Source organism: Lipotes vexillifer, unplaced genomic scaffold (genome assembly GCF_000442215.2).
Source record: "Lipotes vexillifer unplaced genomic scaffold, Lipotes_vexillifer_v1.1 scaffold916, whole genome shotgun sequence".
NCBI lineage: Eukaryota > Metazoa > Chordata > Mammalia > Artiodactyla > Lipotidae > Lipotes > Lipotes vexillifer.
This window is the reverse complement of record NW_006798383.1, coordinates 668,537-680,585: the sequence shown is the minus strand read 5'-3', so window position 1 is coordinate 680,585 and position 12,049 is coordinate 668,537. Positions and strand designations below refer to the sequence as shown.

General features: G+C 40.5%; 1 protein-coding gene across 1 annotated transcript in view; it reads left to right on the top strand.

Annotated features, from left to right (window-relative positions):
• Positions 1–9,735, top strand: part of CPN1 (carboxypeptidase N subunit 1) — a 36,088-nt gene extending 26,353 nt beyond the window's left edge. Inside the window, exons 8-9 of the mRNA XM_007470331.1 lie at positions 6,453–6,571; positions 9,458–9,735. Coding sequence (XP_007470393.1) covers positions 6,453–6,571; positions 9,458–9,616 — 278 coding nt within the window. The 3' untranslated portion in view covers positions 9,617–9,735. The remainder of the gene's footprint in view (positions 1–6,452; positions 6,572–9,457) is intronic.
• Positions 9,736–12,049: the final 2,314 nt, after the last annotated feature.

Here is a 12,049-nt window from a genome sequence, read left to right as displayed (position 1 = left end):
TTTCTTTTTTTTTTTTTTTTTAACATCTTTATTGGGGTATAATTGCTTTACAATGGTGTGTTAGTTTCTGCTTTATAACAGAGTGAGTCAGTTATACATATATATATGTTCCCATATCTCTTCCCTCTTTGTCTCCCTCCCTCCCACCCTCCCTATCCCACCCCTCCAGACAGCCACAAAGAACCGAGCCGGTTTCCCTGTGCCATGCGGCTGCTTCCCACTGGCTATCTACCTTACGTTTGTTAGTATATATATGTCCATGTCTCTCTCTCGCCCTAACACACCTCACCCTTCCCCCTCCCCATATCCTCAAGTCTGTTCTCCAGTAGGTCTCTGTCTTTATTCCTGTTTTACCCCTAGGTTCTTCATAACATTTTTTTTTCTTAAATTCCATATATATGTGTTAGCATACGGTATTTGTCCTTCTCTTTCTGACTTACTTCACTCTGTATGACAGACTCTAGATCTATCCACCTCATTACAAATAGCTCAATTTCGTTTCTTTTTATGGCTGAGTAATATTCCATTGTATATATGTGCCACATCTTCTTTATCCATTCATCCGACGACGGGCACTTAGGTTGTTTCCATCTCCGGGCTATTGTAAATAGAGCTGCAATGAACATTTTGGTACATGACTCTTTCTGAATTCTGGTTTCCTCAGGGTATATACCTAGTAGTGGGATTGCTGGGTCATATGGTAGTTCTATTTGTAGTTTTTTAAGGAACCTCCATACTGTTCTCCATAGTGGCTGAACCAATTCACATTCCCACCAGCAGTGCAAGAGTGTTCCCTTTTCTCCACACCCTCTCCAGCATTTATTGTTTCTAGATTTTTTGATGATGGCCATTCTGACTGGTGTGAGATGATATCTCATTGTAGTTTTGATTTGCATTTCTCTAATGATTAATGATGTTGAGCATTCTTTCATGTGTTTGTTGGCAGTCTGTATATCTTCTTTGGAGAAATGTCTATTTAGGTCTTCTGCCCATTTTTGGATTGGGTTGTTTATTTTTTTGTTATTGAGCTGCATGAGCTGCCTGTAAATTTTAGAGATTAATCCTTTGTCAGTTGATTCATTTGCAAATATTTTCTCCCATTCTGAGGGCTGTCTTTTGGTCTTGTTTATGGTTTCCTTTGCTGTGCAAAAGCTTTGAAGTTTCATTAGGTCCCATTTGTTTATTTTTGTTTTTATCTCCATTACTCTAGGAGATGGGTCAAGAAGGATCTTGCTGTGATTTATGTCATAGAGTGTTCTGCCTATGTTTTCCTCTAAGAGTTTGATAGTTTCTGGCCTTACATTTAGGTCTTTAATCCATTTTGAGCTTATTTTTGTGTATGGTGTTAGGGAGTGATCTAATCTCATACTTTTACATGTACCTGTCCAATTTTCCCAGCACCACTTATTGAAGAGGCTGTCCTTTCTCCACTGTATATTCCTGCCACCTTTATCAAAGATAAGGTGACCATATGTGCATGGGTTTATCTCTGGGCTTTCTATCCTATTCCATTGATCTATCTTTTGTTTTTGTGCCAGTACCATATGGTCTTGATTACTGTAGCTTTGTAGTATAGTCTGAAGTCAAGGAGTCTGCTTCCTCCAGCTCCATTTTTTTCCCTCAAGACTGCTTTTGCTATTTAGGGTCTTTTGCATCTCTATAGAAATTTTAAGATTTTTTTGTGCTAGTTCTTAAAAAAATGCCTCTGGTAATTTGATAGGGATTGCATTGAGTTTGTAGATTGCTTTGGGTAGTATAGTCATTCACAATATTTTGATTCTTCCAATCCAAGAACATGGTATATCTCTCCATCTGTTTGTATCATCTTTAATTTCTTTCATCAGTGTCTTATAGTTTTCTGCATACAGGTCTTTTGTCTCCTTAGGTAGGTTTATTCCTAGGTATTGTATTCTTTTTGTTGCAATGGTAAATGGGAGTGTTTCCTTAATTTCTCTTTCTGATCTTTCGTTGTTAGTGTATAGGAATGCAAGAGATTTCTGTGCATTAATTTTGTATCCTGCAACTTTACCAAATTCATTGATTAGCTGTAGTAGTTTTCTGGTGTCATCTTTTTTTTTTTTTTCATCTGCAAACAGTGACAGTTTTACTTCTTCTTTTCCAATTTTTATTCCTTTAATTTCTTTTTCTTTTCTGATTGCCGTGACTAGGACTTCCAAAACTATGTTGAAAAATAGTGGTGAGAGTGGACATCCTTGTCTTGTTCCTGATCTTAGAGGAAATGCTTTCAGTTTTTCACCATTGAGAATGATGTTTGCTGTGGGTTTGTCATATATGGCCTTTATTATGTTGAGGTAGGATCCCTCTATGCCCACTTTCTGGAGACTTTTTATCATAAATGGGTGTTGAATTTTGTCAGAAGCTTTTTCTGCATCTATTGAGATGATCATAGGTTTTTTATTCTTCAGTTTGTTAATATGGTGTATCACATTAATTGATTTGCATATATTGAAGAATCCTTGCATCCCTGGGATGAATCCCACTTGATCATGGTGTATGATCCTTTTAATGTGTTGTTGGATTCTGTTTGCTAGTATTTTGTTGAGGATTTTTGCATCTATATTTATCAGTGATATTGGTCTGTAATTTTCTTTTTTTGGAGTATCTTTGTCTGGTTTTGGTATCAGGGTGATGGGGGCCTCATAGAATGAGTTTGGGAGTGTTCCTTCCTCTGCAGTTTTTTGGAAGAGTTTGAGAAAGATGGGTGTTAGCTCTTCTCTAAATGTTTGACAGAATTCACCTGTGAAGCCATCTGATCCTGGACTTTTGTTTGTTGGAAGATTTTTAATCACAGTTTCAATCTCATTACTTGTGATTGGTCTGTTCGTATTTTCTATTTCTTCCTGGTTCAGTCTTGGAAGGTTATACCTTTCTAAGAATTTGTCCATTTCTTCCAGGTTGTCCATTTTATTGGCATACAGTTGCTTGTAGTAGTCTCTTAGGATGCTTTGTATTCCTCTGGTGTCTTTTGTAACTTCTCCTTTTCATTTCTAATTTTATTGATTTGAGTCCTCTCCCTCTTTTTCTTGATGAGTCTGGCTAATGGTTTATCAATTTTGTTTATCTTCTCAAAGAACCAGCTTTTAGTTTTATTGATCTATGCTATTGTTTTCTTAGTTTCTATTTCATTTATTTCTGCTCTGATCTTTATGATTTCTTTCCTTCTGCTAACTTTGGGTTTTGTTTGTTCTTCTTTCTCTAGTTCCTTTAGGTGTAAGGTTAGATTGTTTAGTTGATATTTTTCTTGTTTTTCAGGTAGCCATAGCTATAAACTTCCCTCTTAGAACTGCTTTTGCTGCATCCCATAGGTTTTGGATCATCGTGTTTTCATTGTCATTTGTCTCTAGGTATTTTTTGATTTCCTCTTTGATTTCTTTAGTGATCTCTTGGTTATTTAGTAATGTATTGTTTAGCCTCCATGTGTTTGTGTTTTTTATGGTTTTTTCCCTGTAATTCATTTCTAATCTCATAGTGTTGTGCTCAGAAAAGATGCTTGGTATGATTTCAATTTTCTTAAATTTACTGAGGCTTGATTTGCGACCCAAGATGTGATCTATCCTGCAGAATATTCCATGTGCACTTGAAAGAAAGTGTAATCTGCTGTTTTTGGTTGGAATGTCCTATAAATATCAATTAAATGTATCTGATCTATTTTGTCATTTAAAACTTGTGTTTCCTTATTAATTTTCTGTTTGGATGATCTGTCCATTGGTGTAAGTGAGGTGTTAAAAGTCTCCCACTATTATTCTGTTGCTGTCGATTTCCTCTTTTAGAGCTGTTAGCAGTTGCCTTATATATTGAGGTGCTCCTATGTTGGGCGCATATATATTTATAATTGTTATATCTTCTTCTTGGATTGATCCCTTGATCATTATGTAGTGTCCTTCCTTGTCTCTTATAACATTCTTTATTTTAAAGTCTATTTTATCTGATATGAGTATTGCTACTCCAGCTTTCTTTTGATTTCCTTTTGCATGGGATACCTTTTTCCATCCCCTCACTTTCAGTCTGTATGTGTCCCTAGGTCTGAAGTGGGTCTCTTGTAGACAGCATATATATGGGTCTTGTTTTTGTATCCATTCAGTGAGTGTGTGTCTTTTGGTTGGAACATTTAATCCATTCACATTTGAGGTAATTATCGATATGTATGTCCCTATTGCCATTTTCTTAATTGTTTTTTTTTTTTTTTGTAGGTCCTTTTCTTCTCTTGTGTTTCCCACTTAGAGAAGTTCCTTTAGCATTTGTTGTAGAGTTGGTTTGGAGGTGCTGAATTCTCTTAGCTTTTGCTTGTCTGTAAAGCTTTTGATTTCTCCATTGAATCTGAATGAGTTCCTTGCCGGGTAGAGTAATCTTGGTGTAGGTTCTTCCCTTTCATCACTTTAAGTATCTCATGCCACTCCCTTCTGGCTTGTAGATTTTCTGTGAGAAATCAGCTGTTAACCTTATAGGAATTCCCTTGTATGTTATTTGTCATTTTCCCCTTTGTCTTTAATTTTTGTCAGTTTGATTACTATGTGTCTCGGCGTGTTTCTCCTTGGGTTTATCCTGTATGGGACTCTCTATGCTTCCTGGATTTGGGTGGCTATTTCCTTTCCCATGTTAGCGAAGTTTTCGACTATAATCTCTTCAAACATTTTCTCAGGTCCTTTCTCTCTCTCTTCTCCTTCTGGGACCCCTATAATGTGAATGTTGTTGTGTTTAATGTTGTCCCAGAGGTCTCTTAGGCTGTCTTCATTTCTTTTCATTCTTTTTTCTTTATTCTGTTCCACAGCAGTGAATTCCACCATTCTGTCTTCCAGGTCACTTATCCGTTCTTCTGCTATTCTGCTATTGATTCCTTCTAGTGTAGTTTTCATTTCAGTTATTGTATTGTTCATCTCTGTTTGTTTGTTCTTTAATTCTTCTAGGTGTGTGTTCTTTAATTCTTCTAGGTCTTTGTTAAACATTTCTTGCATCTTCTCGATCTTTGCCTCCATTCTTTTTCCGAGGTCCTGGATCATCTTCACTATCATTATTCTGAATTCTTTTTCTGGAAGGTTACCTATCTCCACTACATTTAGTTGTTTTTCTGGGGTTTTACCTTGTTCCTTCATCTGGTACATAGCCCTCTGCCTTTTCATCTTGTCTGTCGTTCTGTGAATGTGGTTTTCGTTCCACAGGCTGCAGGATTGTAGTTCTTGCTTCTGCTGTCTGCCCTCTGACCGCCCGTAGATTCTTATACCCTATTCATGCAAGGGTGGGGAATGTCTCATTCTAGCCAATCAACATACATTGAATATCACCAATTTCTCCAATATGAATCCATTTCCAACACCCATTATGCGAAATTGACAAATTACTCATTTCAGTAACAGAAAAACTCATTGCTAACATTCATTATGCTACTTAGCAAAGCATCCAGTGTTGCTAAGAGATAAAGATAGCTGAAGCCCTTATAACAGCTGCATCTGGAATTGGGCCTTTCCAGTACAATGCTAGCTAACCACTCCTGGGTGTGAGCCCCTAATTAAAGAAAATGACAGCCCCCAGGGTATAACAAAGTATCCAACATATACATTAAAACACACTGCTTTTGCTAAAGAATTTTAAAGTAAATTACATTTAATAGGGGGCAGAGAAGAGACTTCCTCATTATTTATTATCTATCTCATTCTTGATTACATTTATTTCAATTATTCCTTGCTGTACAATTAAAAGAAATTTTAAAGGCACAGTCATAATTTATTCTAAAGAGATATAAAGTCATTAGCCAAAATGCTACATCCCTGCCATGAGAAACAGGCTTTCTTTTCAATTTTATTTTCCCCTTTTGATGGTGGTGGAAGAAATATTAGAAATAGGGTTCTCAAACTCCGATCTTTAGTGGAGCACCCCCACTCAGTACACGATTACACACATACAACACCGCTGACAGCTGGTTGTCCAGACCACGTCCATTGGTGCAGGTTGTGCACTGCACGACATAAAGCAATCCATTTCTTTTCTGGTAGCTCATATTTTGTCAAAAAAATTTTTGCCTCCGTCCTCATTATTTCTTTAAGTAGATGTCATTTCTTCACAATGACTTTTCAAACACTGAAACAGAGATTTCATGTTAGTCTCTTTACCAGGCAAAACATTCATAAATCTTTCGGCCTTTCTCCTAGTAACCCTTTACTGGACATGAGTTTGTGTTAAAATGCAGGGTCTAAAATTAAACACAGTACTCTCGGTGCAGAGCACAGTGAAACTTCTGCTTCCCAGGAGCTGAGGCGCATGCTCTTACAACGTCATGACAACCTACGATTGTTTTAGATCTTTACCAGTTTCATCATGCTATTAAGAAAAATCAACCTTGTGGTCAGCTAAAACCCTCAGATCATTTTTTCATATCAAGGCCTCACCTGGGGCAGATTTCTCATCAGCAGGCTGAGTTATATCCTTGTGACTTTTAGGTGACCATGGAGATTACTTCCGGCTGCTGCTTCCAGGTACCTACACTGTCACTGCCACAGCACCCAGGTTTGACCCAGAGACAGTGAGTGTGACCGTGGGTCCTGGGGAACCCAAACTGGTGAGTTAGGCTGACCTTTACAGAGCACTGTAAAGGTCACTTATACAGGGTTACAGATAATCGATTGTATAGTTGTAATCTTTGCCAAGCTTCCCTCTTTCACCATCTAAAAAAAAATTCATTGCTCTCATATGCTAATTTTTCTTCTGTCATTCTCCTATTACATCCTTACCCACTTCCTTTTGGTTTTTCCTTTTCCTTCTGTTTAACATAGTATAATGATTAAAACACTACCTGATTCTAAATCCAGCTCATTTGTCCACAGATCTTGGACAAGCCACCTGATTGCTCTCATTCTCAGTTTCTTCCTCTGTAAATTGGTAATAATAGTGCCTCCTTCACAAGAGGTTGAAATGAGAAAGTGCATGTAAAGCCTTTATTACAGTGACTTACACGTAGAAAGTGCTCAACAAATGTTAGTTCGTAAACCCCAGAGACCTTGCCCAGATACACAGGCTTACGTTCTTCTGCGCAAGGACTACCACCAGATGGCACTCTGCCCCCTTCTGGTGCCCATGTGCCCGGGCAGCCTTGCTTTCCACCTACCTCAGCAAAGAGACAGCTTCAGTCCAGTATTCAACTCTCCAAAAGGCTTTCTTTTATAGATAGGATGAGAAACAAAGAACTGTTTTGATCTACAGCCTGGACCTTTTTAGCTTTGGTCGTATTAGATTGTGATCTCAGAGGCAAAGAGGCTCAAAGATCATGGTCACTAATCCTCTGGTTTCTCAAATGAGGAAAAGGTAATGATGCCATCCTGGTTAATGAGCATCTATGGACCTTTTTCTCATGTCAGGTCTTCCCTCCTCAGTCTGTCCTGTTCCTTCTCTATACATCCCAAGAGCTTAGCAGACCCTCCCTCCCCTTTCCCTGTTAACTCAGTGCAGTCAAGTTTCTTGCCTTTTCAAATAGTTATAGGTACTATTCATTGAACAGCCACTGTGTGTCAGACATTATCTGAGAGCTTTCCAGAATTATCTCATTTAACCTTCAAAACAATCCTGTAAGGTAGATCTACATATCCCCATTGGTGGCTGAGGAAAGTGAAGCTTAGAGAACATAAGTAACTTGTCCAATACCACACAGTGAGTAAGTGGGAGCCATGATTCCAGCCTCTGTGGGGCTTTCAGGACTGCCTTCTTAGCCAGTCTGTTACAGGGCCTCGAGCTAAGCTCACAACCTGTGTTCATAATCCCTTATTTTAACACAAGGATGAAGGTCAAGAGCTCCTTAAATCCTTTGAAAATTCCTCTGAAATTTCTAGACAGTTCCCCCTTTCCGCTCCACTCCCATCTCCTGCAGGATATAAACGACTTCTACTTGCAGATGCAGGAAGCAAAGAGTAACTCTTCCCTGGCAGCCTGTTACCTGGTCCCAATTTCCCTACCAATGCATCCTCTTTCTGGTCCCAATTTCCCTACCAATGCATCCCCTTTCCCTTTTTTCTTGTTATCCCCCTGCTCCTCATGTACCCTAAAATCAAATGACTGTTAGGCAGCTGCTTACAGAAGTCTTGCACTACATGCAAGTCTATTCAATTGCAAATTCAAACAAGGACAAATCCTCTTAAGTAACAAATTCTGCTTCAAAAGATCTCATCTCCTTTGTCATATAGTCTTTAAATTAATTAACATAACCCATCATTGTATCAAATATAACTCAGAGGGGGGAAAATCTGTCTTTTGGATACAATTCTCAGATACAGTCACAACTAAGAATTCATTTATTGATCCCAGCTGAGTCTTTTCCCATTCTAAAGCAGAGATCCATTTGGTTGAGGGAAGAGAAAAGAAAAAAGATCATTTACTAGAGGGTTTTCATGCTGCAAATAAAACTCTTTAAAGTATCTCCGAGAGTCCAGTGTTTTCCCCTTGGCTTTCCCCACTGCCTTCCAGATGTCCCGCTCCTTTCATTTCCTCTGTCCTCCCCTCATTTTGTTGTCTCTCTCTCTCTCTCTCTCTCTTTCTTTCGTTTCCTCGATCCTTATATTACTATATAGGAAATAGTACTAACACAGTGTAATTGGCTCTGATTTCTCCCGCTTTGGGAGAGCTAGCAGAAAAGCTGGCTGTGGTTTGTTGTGAAAGGGGCAAGAAATAACCCCGTGAAGAGGTCTGTCTGTCATATGTTTTCCAACTCCCCGCTGGCTTCAGCAGCTCACACTGTTCCCAGGGCCTGAAAGCCAAGGATGCCTCTGGGGAGTGTGGTTAGAACACTGTGCCACACCCTCGCCTTTTCCTTCCTGGGACAGCTCTATGGCTTCTGCACAGCCAGCACATCCCACACTTGTCAGTCAGAAGCATCTTTACCTCTGTGTGCATGGCCAGAAGGGAAGTTTCAATGTACTGCTGGAAACAGTACATTAATGCACATGGACACTGGGAATTTAAGAATCCATACTAACAATCTATATCATCTCTACTATCTCTATTTCCAAACAGTTATGACAGAAAGTTTAGTTCTGAAATTCTGAGGCATTCTTTGGCATTCCTGAGCACAACGCCTATGATTCACAGAGTCAGCATAAAGGGAATTATTGTGGCACCATCAATCTTAGTTCTTGTGCTGAGCAACAGTATCGGTAAAATCACGGTTTGAGGTGTAGATATAATTTTTTCTATTACAAATAAATGTACATTAAGTTCATGTCGATGTACCCTATGTATCACCAGTGATTATGTGCCACTTTGAGGGGAATGTTAGCCAAGCCTGTATGACACCACCAGTGCTGCTCTGGGTGGTTGCTGTGTTATTTTCCTTGGTCCCTTGTCCTCAGAACCCGGAACCATGGTAAAACAAGGTCCAAACTGATCTTCTGACAATTTCAATCCTAGGAAATGGAAAACTGATTCCTGTGCTCTCCTAGCTTCTTTTTCTTTTTTCCAGGTTAATTTCCAACTCAAGAGAAGCACCCCTCCAGCAGCCCCTAAGAGGAGAGGCCCCAACTCAGGGCATAGAGGCAGAGTCTTACCAAAGAAAGTACAGCCCCGGGCAGCTAAGAAAAAAGAAATGATGATGAAACAGTCCCAGAGAGTCCCTGCCTGAAATCCACAGTCCCCGGGGCAACACTTTAGAAAGGCTTTGTTCCCACTCTCACACCAGATGAAGCATTCTTTCTATTTTATTATCTGAGACATATTTAAATATAAAAATATTCAGAACAATTCAGAATGGTCTCCATCTGTTCCAGGGGTAAACCCTCTGATGCAGCAGTACATACATGCAGTGGTGTTCAGTAAGATTTTCTGATTCTGAGTATATGGTTTAGGTCCAGAAGGCTCTAGGCCAGTCTATGTGTCCAGAGACTGGTTCTGGCTAGTTAGTCACTATCTCTAGAGTCTAGCAGAGAGCCTGCAACACAGTAAGTACTCAATGAAGGTTTCTGGATGAAAGGCTGAAAGGCTGAAATGATCCATCATTACATACCAAGACCAGGTGACCAATTCTTCTGAATTCCCAGAGGACTGTTTCAACAAGAGCCAATAGTTTCTTATTAAGAAAAGGATTTCACACGCAAACACCTAGTCCCGCTGCTTCATACATGGGCATTTTAAACAGTATGCATCTTTCAAACATTTTCTGGGCGTATAAGTGTAATGCAGATGCCCCTGTGGAATGACTGTGTCCTGACCCTGTGCCAGGGATACACAGCACTCTCCACCCCACTGAGTTCTCCAGAACGAACCCATTTGTACTAAAAGTGTTATTAAGCAAAGTAGATGTCACAAAGTGTTATTAAGTAGATGTCACAAAGATTTTGAAGGCATGTGTAGTCTTTCATCACACATCAGTCAAGTTCATAAACCGCCACTGGGCATGCTGGGCTTCCCATTTACCCATCATCACCCATTTCAGGGAGCCTCAGTGAGACAGGGCAGAGGCTCCATTTCCCCTGACTTGCTCTACCTCCCCCCACCTTGTCAGCCTCCCCCACTGGCGCCCCAGCCTCTAACTCACCCAGACCTTTCTTAACATTGAGCAAAGTAGCTGCTCTCAACAAGTATTCCCACACCCACCAGAAAACAAGAGGTGCTCTAGCTGTGACAGTCCACCCTCTGTAGGAGGCCATTCAAGATTAGGATTAACACATGATTTACTTTTGTCACTTGAGCAATCTCTCAATCTGCAGTTAAAAGGGAAACAGAAGAAAAATATACCTTTTCCCATTTAAAAAGGAAATTCTCTCCTCAGGTGATGTTTTCTTTCTTCCCAATTTTAATCCCATATCCCTTGGTTCCCTTCTTATTGTTAGAAAGAAGGAGCTACTTGAGGGGGCTCTTTTCAATTCAGTGAGACTTTGTGCCTGAGGTTGCCATATGCAGTCGATTTTTCCAGATTGTCTGAATATCACTTACTTTGATTTCAGCTTCCCTCGTACATAGCCATTTAGCAGAGCTGATGTTTGCAAAGTATGGTCACAGTGCTTTCTCTGGCCCAACCGTATGCTTTTATTTATTCATTTATTCATTCATTCATGCAGGGGACATTCATTGAGTCCTTGCTCTCCATAAATGCAGAGAATACAAAGAGAAATAAGATACAGCTCATTATCTCAGGGCTGCCCATGACCTAGTTGGGAAGACAAATAGGTCATTACATTGCCTTGTGATAATTGCTGTGATGCAGTGAACGCTGGGGCAGGGGGATGGGGAGACTGTGCGAAGGGCCCTACCATAGTCTTGGGAAGATCAGGAAAGGCATATCAGAGTTCGTGAAGTCTACGGTGAGATGTAATAAGGTCAGATAAATAGGCATTGGCCAGGGGGAGGGAAATGGGGGAGCAAGAATTAGGTTGAGGGGACTGCAAGTATCGAGGGCTGGAGGCTCTGGAGAGGGGGGCCTTTGGGGAGCTGCAAGAAATTCAGCACAGGGGGAGTGAGTGAGGTGCCAGAGAAGCCAGTGGGGTAGGGAGGGTCCAGACCGTGCAGGACCTTTGAACCATATTACAGAGCTTGGACTTTATCCTGAGAAGAACAAGGAGCCGTTGGAGGGTTCCACTGAGGGGAGCAACAGAATCAGATTTAGAGCCATCACCCTGGCTGCAGCCTCAAGAGCTGGCTGGAGCAGCGGCAAGGCTGACTCAGTGAGAAGGCTGCTGAGAACCGGGTGAGAAGGTGGCCCAAACTGGGGCTGGGCAACAGGGGTGGGGACCACCAGGCAACTCATGAGTTACCCAGAGGGCTTCCTGTCAGCCCCCGATGGCTTCACTGCCCTCTTCAAGATTTGCAGCCATCTCATTCAGACGCTCCCAGCCTGCCATCCTGAGGATTTTAAGCACTAAAGGAGATGCAGATTTTCAGCCAAACCTTAGACTATCCTGAGTAAAATTCACCCAAGCAGGAGATGATAATACAGACAGAATATTATATGGAAAATACAGGGTCTGGCCGTGACTGTATGAAAATTTCTCAGTATGGAGGAAGGATGTGAAATCAGAGCTGATGGCGGAGAGAGAGGGCAGGATTCAGAGAACAAGAA